The 20,721-nt window shown below is 41.7% G+C and overlaps 1 protein-coding gene across 1 annotated transcript; it reads right to left on the bottom strand.

Moving 5' to 3' along the window:
- Nucleotides 1–1,569: 1,569 nt before the first annotated feature.
- Nucleotides 1,570–20,508, bottom strand: PLEKHA3 (pleckstrin homology domain containing A3). The gene is made up of 8 exons (XM_029071479.2): nt 20,368–20,508; nt 10,782–10,898; nt 9,454–9,609; nt 7,990–8,126; nt 6,672–6,836; nt 4,175–4,218; nt 3,361–3,476; nt 1,570–2,846 (listed from the first exon to the last, which is right to left on the bottom strand). Exons 1-8 carry the CDS (start codon nt 20,405–20,407, stop codon nt 2,722–2,724), a joined length of 900 nt encoding a protein of 299 aa, XP_028927312.1. The 5' UTR covers nt 20,408–20,508; the 3' UTR covers nt 1,570–2,721.
- Nucleotides 20,509–20,721: the final 213 nt, after the last annotated feature.

Here is a 20,721-nt window from a genome sequence, read left to right as displayed (position 1 = left end):
ATTGCATATTCCCAAGTACTGCAAGCAGCAGACACTCAAATTGATCTCTCTCCCCTCTGCTCTTCTTACCCTGGATTTTAGAGAAGAAACTCCCAGCGGAAGTTTTTTGTTCTTTCGCACCTCTTCCTTCCTCAGTGTATGCCAATTGGAGAGGAAATTATGCAAGTAAATAAAGCAATCCATTTCTCTTGTTTCTTCTCTTGCCGCTGTGATCTGGCCTTGGCATCTTTCACTTGGTTCCATCACATCTAACAGGAAACAGGAGTAGGAGAATTTGAAATCAGTTATTGTAAAGACTGGGCCGGGGCTGAGATCAGAGGCTACAGCCAAAATCTAATCTTCTGTGGTTTTCTCTTATCCCTCTTCTGTGCCTCGCCATAAGCTCTTCTTGTGGTCAGGGATCACTTCAATCTACTCTACTGAACTCTCCCAAGAGCTTAGTCCAGTACTTTGCACTCAGTAAGCACTCAGACTGATAAATGCTAATCAACGTAATCTGCCTCAGCCCAGGAAGGCATCACCTTCAGCTCCTCTGTTCCAAAAGTGCAACAGGATGAAGACCATACCTGATACTGTTTCACATATCTGAGGAGGATCCTTAGGACACTGGTCAAGAAGAATTCCCTATTGAAGACAAACAATAAAGACATGGTGCTTCTCAGTAAATCTTCTTTCTATTTCTTTCTCTGTATAGCTCTGTCTCTGTCTCTCTCTCAGTGCAAGCTGACTCTTAGCTAAGCACTCTGGCTCAGGTGGCTCCCAGGGAGACTGAGGGAGCTGGCCATGGAGTGGAGGCAAAGTGAAGGAGAAAGCGTGGCAGGGAGTGGAGGAAGCAAAAAGGGGCCATCAGGGAGAGAAAACTAGCAGAGTCAGTTACAGAGGGAGGGCAAAAGCCCGAAACACCAGGGATACATTCACCAAGTCTCTCTCCCCTCCTAAACTTTCTCCTCAATCTGTTGATACCTTTGGCTTTATCACTGGGTCCTCCCTCACTTTCTTCTCTCGTTCTCTTCTACACAATGCCTCAGCTTCCATTCTTCATTCCACCCAGCTTGTTTTGCCATTTCTACATTCTATAAATACAAAAATTGGAATTTTTTGGTTTGACATCGCAATTTAGTTTCCATTTTTCAAATGATTACCGGTATAAACTGAACAGCTTCTCTGAGTATCTCTTTCCAGTCGAGGTATGAAAGGAGATTTGTGGACAGAAAATTATTCCAGGGTATGTGAACATAAATTAGAGAGTAACTTTCTTTCAAAGTATTCTGGCTCTTGTAGTAATCAATCACAGAGGTTCTTTATGTGCATTTTAAACTCAGGAAAGGGAAAGTATATACTCACAAAGAGAAAGCTAAATAAAATTTTCAAGAAAAGAAATATCCAAGGTGCAAAGAAAAAATTAAAGTGAAAATGACTATTCTATTCTTGGTTCTAAGGAAAATGAATATTAAACATTCATTTGGGAATTCCAAATAAAGGAAGCTTTAAATAAACACCTTTAAATAAGTGTTGTGCATTGTTTGACAAGCCAAGTGCAATATGGAAAAAATACAATGCCTTCTGAGATAAATTTAAAATGCAAAAAACACATTTATTAAACATGAGTAACTTATAAACAGCAAACCATTTTTTGTCTTTTTAAAAAAGTGCTCCATGTTCAAGACCCCAAATAATAAGTGTCATCCTAAGATGAATTAATTAACAGAGCTTATGAGGAAAACACTGATAACCTGAACGACTGGTGTGAATAGACTGCCAATAAAACGATATTGGTTTTCTAATTAAATAATGCCATTCTAAAGTGACACAGCAGTCACATTAACAAAAATTCCTTTAGTATAAATACTTCATAAATAAAAAATATCCATAGATATTCTATATAGATGCAAATATTAATGCCTTACAACAACAGCATAATGATCCACTTTAGAAACAAACACAAAACTTGCCCCTGACAAAAGGCATTTCTATTTCCCTAGTTAAGTGAACAACTCACTGCAGTATTAAACTCTTCTGGATGCGATGACACTAAAACTTTGTGCCCAGGTTGAAGTCTGATGGATCATAATTTAGGACTAGTTAATACAAAGCAATATTTTTTTAGTGCAGAAGAAATAGATAAAAAGAATACTTGAGCCCAATATTTGGTATCAACAATTCAGCGTCAGCTGATCTTTCTTTAAAAAAATATTTGATATGTCCATATAACTTGGGCTAAGATAAGTAGATTAGACAATTCTGTCTTGTCTTTAAAGAAGGGCTACATAACTGCCACCAAGCTGTTTGGACAGTTATACAGTTTTGATAGTAACCAATCAGTCCATGGCACACATTACATATTTCACACTTCTACCAATTCAAAACCTTGATGAAAAGGTTTCGGGTTTATCATTTATAAGACAAAAAGGACGTTGTAAGTCCTTCCTGGTTTTTTTTTTTTAAAAATACCTACATTGTCTTGAAGATGCCTAAATGTTAAACAATCCATTTGTTCAAAGAAAAAGGATACACATTCAGACCATGAAGTTATTAGGAAAATACTCTTGCAAATAAACTTTATAAAGATAAAATACACTTCAAAGGTTCTTTTTTACATTGTTCTATAAAGTGCAGAGAAATCCTTCTAAGTAAAGGGAAAAACTACTCCCTCTAATGACAGTATAGTTACAGCAGCTTTTGCATAGCAATACTCAGAGAAAGTTGAACACTTCGGTTTCCTCAGGTCGAGGACAGAAAAGGATCTTCCAATTCAGTTCTTTTCTTTGTCGCTGATCTGTTTTCTTCAGGAATGGTTGCTGATGTCAAATCTCCATTGAGGGCATCTCTTGAACAGAGGATGGGTCCTGTTGAGAAATTTGATTAATACATTAAAATACTGGGCACTGCCACCAATACTAGGGGAATTCAGACCATTTTCCATTTACAGTCATAAACTGGCAGGGAAACCAAGGCGGATGGCAATGTCTGCACTTCCATAGGGGTCTACGTGACCACATACCTGACAAGGCAAGAGTGCAGCCTGCCTTGTTTGCCCAACCTTTAGAGCCCTGGGTGGGTGATGGCCATTTTTAACCAAAGACGTTTGTCAGGAGCGGTGCAGAAGAACCCCATGTGGGAGAGGGACTGTGTCCTACCAGATTTGCTTGTATCCATCCCAGTGCTTAGTTCAATGCCTGGCACATAGTAAGCACTTAACAAATGCCAAAATTATTATTAACAGTTGAACTTATTGAGCACTCACTGTGTGCAGACCACTCTACTAAGCACTTCGAAGAGTACAATAACAGAATGGGTAGACACATTCCCTGCCCATAGTTACCGAACAGAAAGAGTACTAAAGACAACTCTTTATCTTACTATCAGGGTCTTCAAATGGGCTATCATTATAAGAGTCTGTATCTGAGTAGGTTCTTCTGTGTTGCTGGGATAGTCGATGAAATGAAGAAATTTGCTCTTTCATGGAGTGACTATTCCTGCAAAAGAAATAAATGGTTCATAGATGTAACAATCTGAAAGCTCTCTAGTCGTCTTAGAGTTTTACACCTTATATGATTTGATTCTAACGTAAAATAAATGTTCTCTATATTTATTGGGCTATCTCTTAACTGGTTTCAAAAATTGCATGGAAGATTACTCATTTTCCAAGTGTACTTTCATCACAGATCAAAACATTCTCAGTCAAGAGTAATACAACTGAGTGCTATTAATAATAATTCTGATAATTTCCTGAAAAAATTCAGGAGTGGAATTGGAACAGTAGAGTTCTTCTATAACACTACATCCACTGCAGCCCAACTATCAGAACAAGCTCTTGAGAAAAGTGAATGAAACAATTTTCATATCAATTTGGGTTCAACTTTTTTATATTTCCCAGTGTATTTCCCCTTATTTTCAGTTGATCTTCGAGGTCTTTCCCACTGTTTAACAACACTAGTCAAAATTAAAAATATCATTAAAAGGAATTTTCAATTCCAAAAACTATGGCAAGCCAGGTCTTAATTTTGGTTAGCTGAAGTTGCAACCAAATTGCTACTAAAACTCAGTGGATTTTTCAACATTGTAAAGATCTGGAAGCCAATCACTAGCCAAGAGCCACATGCCACACTATCTTTACACCAAAGAAAAAACTACATGTGAAAAAAACGGAAAGGGGAAAATGTGGGAATTTTACCTCTCTGAACCATACGAGCCAGGGTGGCTGATGGAACGTTTCATCTAAAAATTACAAGAAAGAAAGAAAATCAAAAAGAAAATCAAAAGCTGCAAAGTTATTAACTCACTTAGTGAACAAAAAAAAATTATCACCTCAAATATCATTATCATCTCAAACTTGTCTTAAAGTCCCCCAAAAAATTATTACTAAATTTATTCATTCATAGCTGGAGGTCAGGATATATTTCCTTCCATACCTACCAAAATAACCTTCAGTCCTTGATGGAAAATAAGCGCATTTTTTTTAAAAAAATGCTGGAATCAGGTTGCCCTAAAGTGCTGCCTATTTGCCTTAGCCTTCCCTATTTAATTTCCCATATCAACCCAACAGTTACCTCTAACACTTAGGTATTTATATGTACCCATCCTTACCACTTGTATACATTCAACTGCACATTGTTATTTTTCTGACTATTCTTTGGAAATATCTGCTTGCCCATTTCCCCCACTAGACTGTAAATGCCTTGTGAAGAGGGAACATATCTGGGGCTTCAGCTGACCTGCTTAGTAAAGTGCACTGTTCTTTGAAGGTGCTCAATAAATACCATTAGTAATAATAAATTGATATTTGCTAAGCACTTATTATGTGCCAAGCACTGTTCTAAGCGCTGGGGTAGATACAAGGTAATCAGGTTGGTTCACGTAGGGTTCACAGTCTTCAACCCATTTTATAGATGAGGTAACTGAGGCACAGAGAAGTTAAGTGACTTGCCCATCATCACACAGCTGACATGCAGCAGGGCAGGGATTAGATCCCATGACCTCTGACTCCCAAGACCGGGCTCTTTCCACTGAGCCACGCTGCTTCTCATTTCTCTTACCACTACTACTTTTGGAGCAGAGAAAGGCGTATGTGTTTCCCCTACCAGGCCCAAATCCATGGCCCCATTTTCTCCTATTTAGGGTTCCAAGCCAGAACCTCTCACCCTGAACCCTAGCATCCGGTTCCTCTAGAAAAGCAGCATGGCCTAGTGGAAAGAGCACAGGCCTGGGAGTCAGAGGTTGTGGGTTCTAAACCCAGCTCTGACACATGTCCACTGTGTGATCCCCATCCTGATTGCCTTGTATCTACCCCAGTGCTTAGAACAGTGCTTGGCACACAGTAAGCACTTAATAACATTATTATTATTATCTTATCTCTAATTTATTTTAGGATCCCTCTCCCCTGCCAGGTTGTCACCTTGAATGTGTCTATTATCGACTGTTACATAACTCGCCCAAGATTTTAATACAGTGCTTTGCACATAGTAAGTGCTCAAGAAATACTATTGCTTGATTGAGAGAAGGGATTATGTTCACTAATTCTGTTGTGCTCTCCCAAGTACTTAACACAATGCTCTGCACACACAGCAGGTGCTCAATAAATGCCAATTGTGCCAGGCACCAATAGTTAATGAAAATAGCAATATTTTAACCAACTGTAGTTCAGAATGCCCAGCAAAATAGTAGGAAAAAAAAAGATTTAACCAAATATTAATTAGAAGCTACTCCCTTAAAACAGTTACTAACTAAAGTCTCATCCACAGTGGGATAGCAACTAAAGCGCTACAAGATATAGTAGGCCAAACTGTTCCAAAAGAATTTTCCCTTATTCATAGTACACAGAACTTTTTATGCCTCATAATATAAATACAATGGTTTTAAAGCACAAGTTAGACAACTTCATTTTAGCAGAGTAAACCCCTAAAATTAATGAGGAAAATTACACTCTAGGATTCAGCTGCATAGTTTCCAACAATTATGTTACTAGGAAAAAAAAGATTTTCAAGCGGATCCTACAATCACAGGCTAATAATACAGCCGGTCTTCAACATTCTTGTTGTTTCTTGACATGGGACTTTACATGAGATTTTGCTAGAACTGGGGATATAGACTGTTCACTGGTTCAGAAAAACACATTCCTTCAAAGGCCACTTTGGGACCAAAGACTTTATCTGTGCATATTGCTTCACAGTCACAGTACATCTGCTCTGGTTGAAAGCACGGTAGATTTAGGTGGCAATTAATACTACATTCTGCTATTAAACTCAGTTACAGAAAGGACACAGATATGTGATCATTAGACTTGCCAGACTATTTCCCTCCTAATCAATACGCAAGTGATTATAGATATAGTAACTATAGAAGAGAAAATCCTTCTCCTCTGAAAAGACGTGTTCAGCTCTTTAGAATCCATGCAAAAGAACATGGCTAATCCACAAAGTCTGCTTTATGCAAATACATCTATTTTGAGGAGATGAATTAACTTTGCCAAGAAGTACTAGCTGTCCACACATTCTCAGGACACCACTGTTAATTGGCTCTTGCCCTAAACTGCTAATTTTCCCAGGTTGGTACTTTTAATACTTAGAAGAATGGAGAATTAAAAATTCACTAGTCCGGCAATTTTTCCCAACATGCTCCCCGACTCCCAGAAACAAAAACATAACACTCTCATTGTGGCAAATTTCTCTAACCATTTGAACAGGTGACGGTGACACAGGAGACACTAAGGGATCTGGATGAGGCAGCTGAAACATCTCGGGTTTAAACTTGGCATTGGCTATCTTCACACATTCTTCAAGTGTCGTGATAAATGTATTACAAGTGGCGCTGAGCAAAGAAGAAGCTTCATTCATGTTCTGAAAACCAATACACAGAGAGGGGCCGTCACACAACTGAACAAAAATGCAGATTAGAGAATCAACCCAATCCTCAGGTAACCAAAATAAGGAGCTCTGTGTTTAAAACGTAGGTACAATTTCCACAAGTTGCAGGAGTTTTCCAACTCATTATGTGTGGCTTGATAAAACTACAACATTCTATCTGGTATTCTGGCAGCAAACCTATTAGGCTAATGAATACATCAGATAAAGTAATTCAATGACCTCATGGGTTCCACAAGACCAGTCATTAGGGACCAAATACTACTAATAATAATAATGGTAATTATTAACGCTATAATGTGCTGTGTTGTTCTAGACACTGGGGTAGATACAGGGTTACCAGGTTGGACGCAGTTCCTGTCCCATGTGGTGCTCACAATCTTAAACCCCATTCTACTGATGAGGATGAGGGAAACCAGGGCCAGAGAAATTGTCACTTGCCCAGGATCACACAGCAGATGAGACGTGGAGTCAGGATTAGAACCCAGGTCCTTCTGACTCTAATGCTCTATCCACTTGGCCATGTTGCTTCACAGATGCTGCATGTAAGCCAAGGGAAGAGTTGGGAAATATTAAAGTGGGGTCTCATTCTTTTCTTTTTCTTTTCCCAGCCATCACAAATGTAGGGCAAGAGTGAAGTGATTCAAAGAGCCTCACGAAAACCACACTGAGGTGATCAAGATGAGAAAACAAAGTAAGTAATTGTTAATCAGGAAAAAGAATACTTGTTTAAGTTTCAAGATCGAGACCCTCGGACCTGAATTCTGATCCTTCAAAACAATACTAGAACAAGATTTAGAAAACAGAAAACAAGCATTTGGTGAAGCTTAGGAATCCGCTAAGATCGGGCTGCACTGGCACAATCAAACCAAAGCTGAGAACTGCATAACTATCCAATTAGAATAATTTGGAATTAAAAACAAATTTTGCCCACCTAAATTACCTAGATTGACCAGACTCGTCACCCAGCTATTTCATTTTTGCTCTAGAACCTGAGCTTAACTGGAAAGGCTTCCTGTCCCTTGAGTGTGGAACAGAATTTCAGTTCTTCCTCCCTGACTTCTTATTGGGAGAAATGGACAGTGAATTCAAACGTTTATCAGATGCAAAGTGTTTTGTTCAATATTACCTCTATGCTGGGTGACGAATGATTCTCCTCATGATGAACAAATTCTTGTATCGTGTGAACCTGCTGCATTAAAAGGTCACAGTAGAGACGCAGTTCAGACATTTTGGTTTTTAGAGATTCATTGGTTTCGCTTATTTCTGAAAGAAAACATTGACATGAATGTTTTGCTCTTCTTTCCAAAGTTTAACAAGAGAGGGCTAGAGCTACTGCACTTAGGTGGGTAGACATGGGGACTGCAGAACCAAAAGAAGGTTTAGAGCAGGGGTTAGCAGATTGCTGGCTCTTCTTAGATCTAAAATGTGGCTCTTGTGCATTTAAAACCGGCACCCAGAGCCTCAGGATAAAAGGGGAGCCCCCAAACAAGTACCACAAAATGCACAGTGTGCTGCTGCTTCTCCATCTCCACCACCCTAATAATGATGATTGTGCCATTTGCTAAGAGTTTACTATGTGCCAGGCACTGTCCTAAATGCTAGGATAGATGTAAGGCAATTGGGTTGGACGCGGTCCCTGTCCCACATAGGGCTTGCAGTCTTTATCCCCATTTTCTGGATAAGGTAACCGAGGCACCAAGAAGTGAAGTGTGTGAGAGCACAAGTTAGACAACTTCATTTTAGCAGAGTAAACCCCTAAAATTAATGAGGAAAATTACACTCTAGGATTCAGCTGCATTGTTTCAGCTGCATAAATTTGCCCAAGATCACACAGCAGACCAATGGCAGAGCCAGGATTAGAACCTAGGTCCACTGACTCCCCGTGGCAGACAGCAGCTGGCATGGGGAAGCCAGGGTCCGGGGAGTCGGCAGAGGGCAGCTCTCCAACAGCTGGAGCCAGTTGGTCCCGACTCAGGCCCCCACCTCTGAGGCCCCTAGGGTTTTCAAGAAGGCCAAGAAAAACCTGGAGGGGGGTGTTCTAGCCCTGTTCTGTCCAGGGAGGGAATTCTTGTGTCCTTCACAGAGGAGGCGAATCCCCACTCACCCTGGAAGCTCCCATTGGCCCGGCCAACCTCTGGAGCCAGGAACGAGAGGAAAAGAGGAAGGTGGGGGACTGCAGGGAGGAGCAAGGTCTTCCACACCCACCTTTCAGTTCCAGGAAGCCCCCTCCCCATCTCACACAGGGCAGCAGCACAGCCAAAACCTGAGGCTCGCCTCAAGGCCAGGGAGGAGACGGCTTTCATCTGCTTATTTATTTAACCATCTGCATCGTTTAACCAATCTCTAACCTAAATCTCTCTCAATATTATCAAAATCCATGTCTTCTTGTCCTGTCCTAAAGGAAACAGGCACGAACGAGCCTTTCCCTTGGGTACTCCATTTCACATACTGAAGCTGGATATTCGGTCAAGCCTCAATTATCTCCTTCCCAGGTTAAAGCTGTGTCATACCATCAGAAGTCACTTATTTTCTTCATACCCTGCCTGTAAAAAGTGAAGCATTTTCAAAAGCTAGCCTCACTTATAGATACCTTTCTCTTTTTTTGTTCTGGTGTCAGTCAGACAGGCTTTTGAGCTGCCCAGGGCTACCAGCCACCTCTGTCTTTCAGCCGCATTAACTGCTTTCATATAGAAATGCTGCTCCCCTGGAATTATTAACTCCATTCTCGTGTTGTCCGTGGGGTGAACTGTAATGAATGAGTCAGAATGAGAGTCAACAAGTAGTGCCGAAATCATAAAAAAAAAAAAAGGTTCAGATAAATCATTTGCAGAGAATCAAATCACCGTTACCAGAGTCAAGCAAACCATCAGTCGTATTTACTGAGCACTTACTGTGTGCGGAGCACTGAATTAAGCACTCGGGAGAGTACTTCGCATTATTATATCAGACACAGTCCCTGCCCATGGTGAGCTTACAGTCCAGAGGCGAGCTTACGGTCTAGATTTGATAAGACATCATATCTGCACTTCTACCACCTCCCTGTGACTCAAGAGGTAAGTGACTCACTAGAGTCCAATGTGCTTTGCACTTCCCCTCTCCCATACCTGGACCACTCCTCTTCCTCCCCCCGCCCCCAAAATTTATGGCAAAAGAGGGAGAGAAAAAAGAGAAAGTAGTGCTGAGTGGAGGCAGCTAGGATGTATGGAGAAAAGAGGGGCATCCTTCCCTCCTAACCTAGCCCTGGCCACTCAGGATCCACAGCTAATGGTTTGCCGAGGTCAATCAGTCAAATGGCTCTTAAATCAACCCCAAATCGATTCTGAAATTTTGGCAGGCAATAACTGGCAAATGGCATCTACAGTTTAGTGAACTAACAATAGCTGGGAAAAGTGGCCTTTGCCCATGCCTGTGCCATATCAGCTTGCTTTTCTGACCTCAGAATAATATTTATGCTGATTTCTTGTATAGTCAGGGTGCAAAGACATTTTCATGCCCACACTAATTTACTTAAACTGCAGTCATTGTAATAAAGATAAATTACTTCTTAGATACACACCACATCACACAGCTTCAAAACCAGGCCTAGTTCCAAAATTACAATGGAGGCAAGGGCATGCATAGACAGGATAGAGAGTCCTGCGCTGATACTCAGTAAAGAAGCAAGGAAAAGTTTGAATTTGGTTTTATCTTTCTACTATGCAGTTTTCCGTTCTCCTGCTCTCGCTCTCCAGCTCTTCCCCAGTTATCTCCTTATACTGAACTCTAGCAACCTCCAACCTCTGTCAGTTGCTACAAAAATGGGTGAAAAAATGAAAATGATCTTTTTCTTCCTACCATTTTACATTTCCATATACCGAGGTCGGCCCTTCCCTCCCTTTACTTATTTAAAATGTCAATGCCATAAAATATTAATTTTACCTTTAATTTCACAAACTGCCATCTTTATGCTTCCTTTGCTGCCTTTGCACACATCATCCTGGGAATCGTAGTAGGAAAGTATCCCATTATCCAAAACGAACCAGCGAGGCTGCCAACCTAGAGAGATAATGAACGGCAGAAAGTTAAGTGGACAGTCATTTTGATTTCAGAGAGAACTTCAGGCAATTTAACATTACACCTCAAATGGAACCTGCATCATGAAATAGACACTTGAGGTTAAAATTATCCATGTGCAAGCCCTAAAGGGAGAATGAATTGGAAAAGTAGTAAGTTTAGCTTGGAATAAATTTATTTTTAGTTTCTACTTTTGAGGGGAGGGAGGAAGGAGGATATTTAAAATTAAAGAGTCCTTATTTTGAAAGCACGTAGTTAATTCCCTCCAATCTTCTTCACCATTAATGAATATCTAACAAACAATTTAATTGATTCTGAAAAAGAATGACAGAAAAATAAAAGCTGCCCCAAATTTCAATCTATGCAGCATCAATTCCCACTCTCAATTCTACTTTCTTTGTGTCTATATCTCAGCCAGGAAAATGCCCCTTTTAAAAATGCAACCTTGCTATGAAGCAAAATCACAGTATACTGAATTCTGCACTGAACTGGATTGCTTCAACTAAATCCCAATTTAAGGCTAAGAGCTTGTTACATTGTACTCTCCCAAGTGCTTAGCACAGTGCTCTGCACACAGTAAGCACTCAATAAATATGACTGAATAAATAAAGAACTGTGAAATAACACGCTTGGCAAGGACTTCAGGAGAGAATGTAGCCACTCTTTCCACATTTGGAATCTAGACATTACCGTATCCAACCAACTCCAAAAAGACGAGAATCTACCTTCTAGACTGCAAACTCCTCTAGAATGTAAGCTCATTGTGGGCAGGGAATGTGTCTATCACCTCTGTTGTAGCGTGGCTCCGTGGAAAGAGCCCGGGCTTGGGAGTCAGAGGTCATGGGTTCGAATCCCGGCTCTTCCACTTGTCAGCTGTGACTGTGGGCAAGGCACTTCACTTCTCTGGGCCTCAGTTCCCTCATCTGTAAAATGGGGATGAAGACTGTGAGCCCCACGTGGGACAACCTGATGACCCTGTATCTACCCCAGCACTTAGAACAGTGCTCTGCACATAGTAAGCACTTAACAAATACCAACATTATTATTATTACCCCAGTGCTTAGAACAGTGCTCTGCACATAGAAAGCGCTTAAATACCAACATTATTATCAATCAAGTGTATTTATTGAGTGCTTACTGTGTGCAGAGCACTATACTAAGTGATGGGGAGAGTACAAGATAACAGAATTATTAGACATATTCCCTGCTATATTGTACTCTTTGTTGTATTGTACTCTGAGAAGCAGCATAGCCTAGTGGAAAGAGCATGGGCCTGGGAGTCAGAGGACCTGGGTTCTAACCCCGTTTTGCCGCTTGCTTCCTGTGTAACCTAGGTCAGGTCACAACTTCTCTGGGTCTCCATTTCCTCAACTCAAATGGAGATTCTCCCTCCTACTTAGACTGTGAGCCCCACATGGGACAGGGCTTGGGTCCAACCTGATAAACTTGTATCTACCCAGATCTTAGAAGAGTTGCTGACACAGAGTAAGCACTTAAACACCATTTAAATAGCACTAGTACAGTGCTCTGCACATAGTAAACATTCAATAAATACCACTGATTGTTATCTTGATGGCCTCAGGAAAATCCTCCACAGTTTCCCTTAGTAACCCATTCAATGGATAACAACACAATTCCATGAAATTCCTCTAACCAATTCCTTAAGCAGTGTGGCTCAGTGGAAAAGAGCCTGGGCTTTGGAGTCAGAGGTCATGAGTTCGACTACCGGCTCTGCCTCTTGTCAGCTGTGTGACTGTGGGCAAGTCACTTAACTTCTCTGTGCCTCAGTTACCTCATCTGTAAAATGGGGATTAACTGTGAGCCTCACGTGGGACAACCCGATTATCCTGTATTTACCCCAGCGCTTAGAACAGTGCTCTATACATAGTAAGCGCTTAACAAATACCAACATTATTATTAAACAGGCAGCTAGCTCATTTTCTTTTGTCCTGACCTAAACAATGATAGAGAAAAGCGGCCCAATATCCTCTGATTAAATTCTACATGATCTTGCAGACTATTTATTTGCTATTGTTTTAATGAGATGTTCTTCCCCTTGATTCTATTTATTGCCATTGTTCTTGTCTGCCTGTCTCCCCCGATTAGATTGTGAGCCCGTCAAAGGGCAGGGACTGTCTCTATCTGTAACCGATTTGTACATTCCAAGTGCTTAGTACAGTGCTCTGCACATAGTAAGCGCTCAATAAATACTAGTGAATGAATGAATTCACTCAACTACCTCTTCTTCAGAATGAAAAATCCTAGTCTCTTTAGCCATTCCTCCTAACTGAATATATACTAATCCTATTAGTCATAATTCTAAATACTGTACTAGGAATAGAGAAACTGTTTTTTCTAACCACTCCCACAAGAAAGCAGCATACTAGTGAACGCATTAAACTAAAACGCAAGCGCATGATACAGTATTAGTAGGCAGACATTCTCTGCTCTTCGCAAGGGGACACTCTCCTAGGGACATCTAAAATAGCTTCTCTAGAGCTCAGAGAAGAACTACAACTCTCTTCATACAGAGGTATGTACAAGGCTACTTAGCCCCATGCAGGACAGGAAATGTACCCAATCTGTTAACTTCTATCAACCTTAGCGCTTAGAACAGTGTTTGACACACAGTAAGCGCTTAACAAATGCCAATTAAAAAGTCGAGAATCAAATCACTAGCTACAGAAACCTGGTCAAGGGGTCCCTCTCCTTCCTGCAACTGCACAGTCTCCCTGATTCCAAAAATGTATCTGCTAGATTCAAATAATCATTCATTTAATTTATATTTACTATGATCGTATGGGGATTGAAGAGGACGTCCCTGTTTGGGCAGCGAAAACACTTCCCTAACATCTCTAATAAAATTGAATAAGCTTTTAAAAATTATGAGGTAAAGGAAAAACCCGGGCTATAGGGTGGACGAAGGGACAGAAGTCAGTAAATCTTAACTATTGAGCACTTACTGTGTGCAGAGCACTATACTAAGCGCTTGGGAGAGTACAGTATAACAGACACATTCCTTGTCCACAACGAGCTTACAGTCTAGAGGTAGTAGTAAATTCCATTCTGCCCAGGGGGAAGAGGCTGTGGAGGGAGAGGCAACAAAATCCATCAAATGTCCCACACAATCTCACTGATTTACAACCATGAACATTATAAGAAATAGTTTGAGTTATCTGAGTTCCTGCTACTGATTCACATCAGTCTGAACAAACGATATGCATGGCAGATGGTGGAAAAACAAACTGACTCAAATAGATCAGGTTTCAAAAAAAACTTTCCACGTTGCAAGATATCTAATTTAAATACTTTGGAATGCTTGACTAAAGCACTAAAGCAATTATAGTTAAGAGCTCAAACCCACAGCCTCAAAGTAAGATGAAACAGGAAAAATAGGCACCAAGATCTTATTTTTTCCCGACTCTTAAAGTGTATCAGTTACATTGCAAAGTGGTTCCTGTAGGGAAGGAGTATGGCATAGTGGATAGAGCATGGGATTCAGAAGGTCATGGGTTCTAATCCTGGCTCTGCCACTTGTCTGTTGTGTGACTTTTAGGCAAGCCACTTGACTTCTCTGTGCCTCAGTTGCCTCATCTGTAAAATGGGGAATAAGACTGTGAACCCTATATGGGAAAGGGACGGTGTCCAACCTGATTTGTTCGTTTCCACCACAACGCTTAGGGCAGTGCCTGGCACACAGTAAGCGCTTAAGAAAAACCATAATCATTATAATTATATGAGCCATTTCCGATAGTTTATATTCCTCTGCTAGAAAGTCTTTTAAGCCACAGCTACACTAGGAGGAAGTAAACACTTGTTTAAGATCATTTCCATTGCACACATGTGTTGTACAAAGAAAGTGGTTTGACATTTGCAGCCAAAGGCTTGTAAAAATGTTTTTAAATGCTCACCTATGGAAACAGCCCAAATGAAAATGTTTTGTTTCAAACCCACCCAAACATCTCCTATTCTAAAAAAAACTCCTCCTTTGACCTCACTGCATCCTCCGAACACCCCCTTTCTCTCCTACCATTCCTTTCCCAACTCCTCGAATGTGCTGTTTACACCTGCAGCCTCCACTCCCTTTCCTCAATCCCCTGTAATCCATCTTCTTCCCCCTCCATTCCAAAGAACAGCTGTCTACAAAGTCACCAATGACCTCCTTCTTGCCCAAACCAATGGACTCCTTCCTAATCCTCCTAGACTCCTCAGCAAACTCTGAAATGGTGGACTTCCCCCTTCTCCTGAAAACACAATCAGTCAGTGGAATTTATTGAGCGTTTACTGTGAGCAGAGCACTATACTAAGCACTTGAGGGAGTACAATTCAAAAAAGTAGATAGACCTGATTCCTGCCCACAAGTAGTTTACAGACGATTTAACTTTGTTTTAATGACCTTGTTGTATCCTGATTCTCCTTCTACTTCTCCAGCAGCTCCTTCTTGGTCCCTTTCACCATCTCATCATCATCAATGGTATTTATTGAGCGCTTACTGAGTGCAAAGCACTCACTGTATGAAGCACTTGGGAGAGTACAATATAAGAGAGTTGGTGATCCGGACTCTGATCTCCTTCTCCTAACTGTGGGGATTCCTCTAGGCTCACGTCTAGGTCCCCTTCACCCATTCCCACAGCTTAAACTACTAACTCTACATAGGTGACCCAAATCTACCTCTCCAGCTCCAACCTTTCTCCTCTGATATCTCACATTTCCTCCTTCCCTCACGATATCTCTACTTGGATGTCGCACCAATACCTCAAACTCAACACGTACAAAACTGTGCTCCTCACTTTCTCGACCAAATCCTCCCTTCCCACCGACTTTCCCATCACTGCTGACACCACCACCGTCCTCCTTGTCTCACAAGCCTATAACCTCGTCATTACCCATAGCTCATTTCTCTCTTTCAACATGCATATTCACCAAATCCGATCAGTTCTATTACCACTACATCTCCAAAATCAACCCCTTTCTCTCCATCTAAACTACTGGAGAAGAAGTGTGGCCTAGTCGACAGAGCATAGGCCTGGAAGTTAATAATAATAATAATGTTGGTATTTGTTAAGCGCTTACTAGGTACAGAGCACTATTCTAAGCGCTGGGGTAGATACAGGGTCATCAGGTTGTCCCACGTGAGGCTCATAGCCTTCATCCCCATTTTACAGATGAGGGAATTGAGGCACAGAGAAGTTAAGTGACTTGCCCATAGTCACACAGCTGCCAAGTGGCAGATCCGGGATTCGAACCCATGACCTCTGACTCCCAAGCCCGTGCTCTTTCCATTGAGCCACGCTGCTTCTCAAGTTGGAGGGACTTGGGTTCTAATATCGGCTCTGCCAATGGTCTGCTATGGGCAAGTCACTTCACTTCTCAGGGCCTCAGTTCCCTCATAATAAAAATAATAATTGTGGCATTTAAGCGCTTACTATGTGCCAAGCACTATACTAAGCACTGGGGTGGATACAAGCAAATCGGGTTGTTTCTGTTCCTGTATCTGCATCTGTAAAACGGGGATTGGGACTGTGAGCCCTATGTGGGACAGGGACTGTGTCCAACCTGATTAACTGACTAACCCCAGAGCTTAGTACAGTATCTGGCACATAATAAGTGCTTAACCATTACCACAATTATTATTCATTCCGAATACCCCACGATATACAATTCCCACATGTATACACTCATTTATACCTATCTTTCATACACTTTCACTTTCATGTTCTGCTCAACTATTTATTTCACCACTTTGATTCGTCACACATATTTTGACCTGCCTCTCCTGAGCATAAGTTCCCTGTGGACAGGGATTGTGTCACTTCTTTGTACAGAGCATTGTGACCAGGAGGTCCTCCATAAATACTCCAGCTACTACGACCCCTACTACTCCTGAAATCTTGGGATAAGGCTCAGCTGTGGTTCTAACAGGAGATTCCATCACCCCTTCGTGGACAAGCACAACAAGGGACTTGAGAATTCATCACTTGAATGGAAACAGGGAAGATATGGTTAATAAGAGTCTCAGAGTTTATGCTAATAAATTGGGATAGTTGGCTGACCCATAAATTGGCTGACCATGAAGTCTGGGAAATATTGCTTCCCCACCCTCCTACTACTCCCGAAATGGCATTTCTGAAATACCTTACCCAATACTGAGAGTCTTGATTAGGCATTTATTAAGTGCCAAGTACCGTGTTAAGTGCTGGGGTACTGGGGCTCACGTCTAAAAAGGAGGGAGAAACAAGTATTTCACACTTATTTTACAGATGAAGAAACTATGCCCAGGGAAGTTAAGTAGCTTGCTCCATGTCACACAGCAGGCAAGTGGCAGGATTGCAGCTTGACTTCAGGTCTGCTGACTCCCAGTCCCGTGCTCTTTACGCTAGACCATCCTGCCTCCCATTTTTGAGATGTTCTGAATTGCAATCAAAATCACTATTGTTTTAGAATGATCCTCCATTCTTAAGCAAAACTGACCAAATTGCACTAGCTTATTTTTAATTATGAATTACTTCCTCGAGGCGAACATGCCAACAAGATATATAATCATATCTTGTAAATTCAATACTGTACCAAACCGTGACATCTTAAAAATGAAGAAACCCAGCACTACAAATGCAATATTTTATATTTCACAGGGAACTACACCTTTTTTTTTAAGGTTATTTGTTAAGCGCTTATTTTGTGCCAGGCACTGTACTAAGAACCGGGGTAGACACAAGCTAATCAGGTTGGACTCAGTCCCTGTCCCATATAGGGTTCACCGTCTTAGTTCCCATTTTACAAATGATAAAACTGAGGACCAGAGAAGTAAAGTGACTTGTCCAAAGTCACACAGCTGACAAGTGGTGGAGCTGGAATTAGAACTCAGGTTCTTCTGATTCCCAGGACCGTGCTGAATCCATTATGCCATGCTGCTTCTCAAAGAGAAGCTCAAAGGTCCTAAAAATTAGCTTTAAAAAGGTCTATAAAATAAAATCGCTTGCTACAAAGTGTTAAGAAAAGTATCTTAGTCGCAAACTGGGTCTATTTAATTCATTCAGGCTAAAAATATTCACCACAAACGTTACTCTGGTTGAAGTGCAGTTGTGACAAAGTGTTTTTTAAGCTAATTGTGCAACTTGGTACTAATAAAGTAGTATGGAGATATAGAGATAGCTGCCTTAAAATCCATGAGTTTTATACACAAACAGGAACCACCACGAAAATCGGTCAAGTCATCCAAATGAAAACAAAAAACAAGGTGGTAGAAAAATAAAAATAACAATTTCCTCTTTTCCCCCTTCCTTCTGCGTCACCCTTGCTCTTGAATTTACAGCATTTATTCACCCCTCCTTCAGTCCCACAGTACTCATGTGCTTATCCGTAATTTATTTATTAACATTAATATCCATCCCTCCCTCTAGACTGTAAGCTCAGAGAGGCCAATATAACTCTGTTATCTTGTTGTCTCCCAAGCACTTAGAACAGTGCACTGCACAAAGTAAGAACTCAATAAATACCATTGATTAATAATAATTGTGGTATTTTAGAAGTGCTTTCTATGTGCCAAGACAAACGTTAGGGTAGATTAAATATAAGCAGATCAGACAGTTTCTGTCCCACACAGGAGAGAGAACAGGCATCTTATCATATCCATGAGTCTTAACTCCTTATGAGCAGGAAACATATCTACCAACTCTGTTATAGTATACTCTCCCAAGCGCTTAGTACAGTGTTCTGCACATGGTAAGCGCTCAATAAAAACGAGTGATTTACCGATCCCCATTTTATAGATGACAAAACTGAGATACATATAAGTGACTTGCTCAGTGGAAAGAGCCTGGGCTTGGGAGTCAGAGGAGGTCATGGGTTCGAATCCCTGCTCTGCCACTTGGCAGCTGTGTGACTGTGGGCAAGTCACTTAACTTCTCTGCACCTCCATTCCCTCCTCTGTAAAATGGGGATTAAGACTGTGAGCCTCATGTGGGACCAACTGATTACCCTGTCTCTACCCCAGCGCTTAGAACAGTACTCTGCACATAGTAAGCGCTTAATAAATACCAACATTATCAATTGATCAATGGCATTTATGGAGTGGAATACCATTCTAATCATCTGGGAGGGAACAATACAGTAAGGAGACACAGCTGGCATGTGGTGGGGCCAGTATTAGAACCCAGGTCTTCTAATTCCTAGGCCCCTGCTCTTTCTTCTAGGCTTTGTTTCCTCTCAAGCAAAAACAAAAAAAAAAAAGAGAGACAAAGGGTTGCAAAATTTATGGTTTCTGGAGAAACAGGACGGACTAAATGGAAAGAGCACAGGTTGGGAGTGAGAAGACTTGCGTTCTAATGATGCTTCCACCACATATTTGCTGTGTTACCTTGAACAATTCACTTAAATTTTCTGTCTCAGTTCCCTCAGTTGTAAAGAAATGATTCAATACCTGTCCTCCCTCCTATTTAGTCTGTGAGCCCTTGGTGGGACCTGATTACCTTGTATCTTACCCCAGTGCTTAGAACAGTGCTTGGCACATAGTAAGCACTGAAATACCATTAATATTCGTTCATCCAATCATATTTATTGAGCGCTTATTGTGTGCAGAGTACTGTACTATTACTATTATTATTAAATACCATGATTATTATTATCCACGCAAATGCTTAGTACAGTGTTTGGCACCTAGTGTTTAGCAAATTTCATAATTATGATTATGATTTCTCTCCTTGGGACAGGATGGGCCGGGCTCCTGGGTCCTCTGGGATCTGCCCCCGATCCCCCAAATCCCAGAGGAAGTCCCCGGCCCCGCTCCGGGTGTAATAAGCACTTAAGAAATAAGCGCTTAAGCATGGCCTAGTGGAAAGAGCCCAGGCTTGGGAGTCGGAGGACGTGGGTTCTAATTCTGACTCCCCCATTTGTCTGCTATGTGACCTTGGGCAAGCCGTTTCACTTCTCTGTGCCTCAGTTAACTCATCTGTAAAATGGGGATTAAAGCTGTGAGCCCCACGTGGGCCAAGCTTTTATCTACCCCAGCGCTGGGAACAGTGTTGGGCACAGAGTATGCGCTTAAGAAATACCATCATTATTATTACGATTAGAACAGTGCTCCAGTGCTTAGAAGAGCGCTTGGCTCAGAGTATGCCCTTAACAAATACCATGATTATTATGATTAAGATTAGAACAGTGCTCCAGTGCTTAGAACAGTGCTTGGCACAGACTATGCGCTTAACAAATACCATCATTATTACGATTAGAACAGTGCTTGGCACAGAGTATGCGCTTAAACAAATACCATCATTATTATTATTACGATTAGAACAGTGTTCCAGTGCTCAGAACAGTGCTTGGCACAGAGTAAGCGCTTTACAAATCCCATCATCATGATTATTATTAGAAGAGTGTTCCAGTGCTTAGAACAGTGCTTGGCACAGAGCAAGCGCTTAACAAATGCCATTATTCTGATGATGATGATGATTACCGGTCAGGTAATTGGTCCACTTGTCCAGGGAGCCCTCCATGCTTCACAGCCCGGCGCCGCGCATCCTTCCTCCCTCCCTCGGGGCGGGCAAGGGCCGCTGCCCCGCGGGCGCTGGGGCTGGCAGGGGGGGAAGGAGGGGTGGCAGAGGGGGCAGGGGGTGGAAGGGGTTGGCAGAGGGGTGGCAGGGGGTAGCAGGAGGGGTGGCAGGGAGTAGTAGGAGGGGTGGCAGGGGGTGACAGGAGGAGGCAGGGCGTGGAAGGGAGGTGGCAGGGGGTAACAGGGGCTGGCAGAGGGGTGGCAGGAGGGGGCAGGGAGTGGAAGGGAGGTAGCAGGGGTTGGCAGAGGGTGGCAGAG

Source organism: Ornithorhynchus anatinus, chromosome 9 (assembly GCF_004115215.2).
Source record: "Ornithorhynchus anatinus isolate Pmale09 chromosome 9, mOrnAna1.pri.v4, whole genome shotgun sequence".
Taxonomy (NCBI): domain Eukaryota; kingdom Metazoa; phylum Chordata; class Mammalia; order Monotremata; family Ornithorhynchidae; genus Ornithorhynchus; species Ornithorhynchus anatinus.
Note: the sequence above shows the minus strand (reverse complement) of the source record. Positions and strands in the feature narration are given on the sequence as shown.

Excerpts from the sequence above, each read along its gene's own strand:
- PLEKHA3 (XM_029071479.2), bottom strand. The coding sequence starts at position 20,407 with ATGGAGGGCTCCCTGGACAAGTGGACCAATTACCTGACCG. Across the intron at positions 10,899-20,367 it reads GTGGACCAATTACCTGACCG|GTTGGCAGCCTCGCTGGTTC; the intron begins GTAATCATCATC and ends TTATCTCTCTAG. Across the intron at positions 6,837-7,989 it reads ATTCGTCACCCAGCATAGAG|AACATGAATGAAGCTTCTTC; the intron begins GTAATATTGAAC and ends ATTGGTTTTCAG.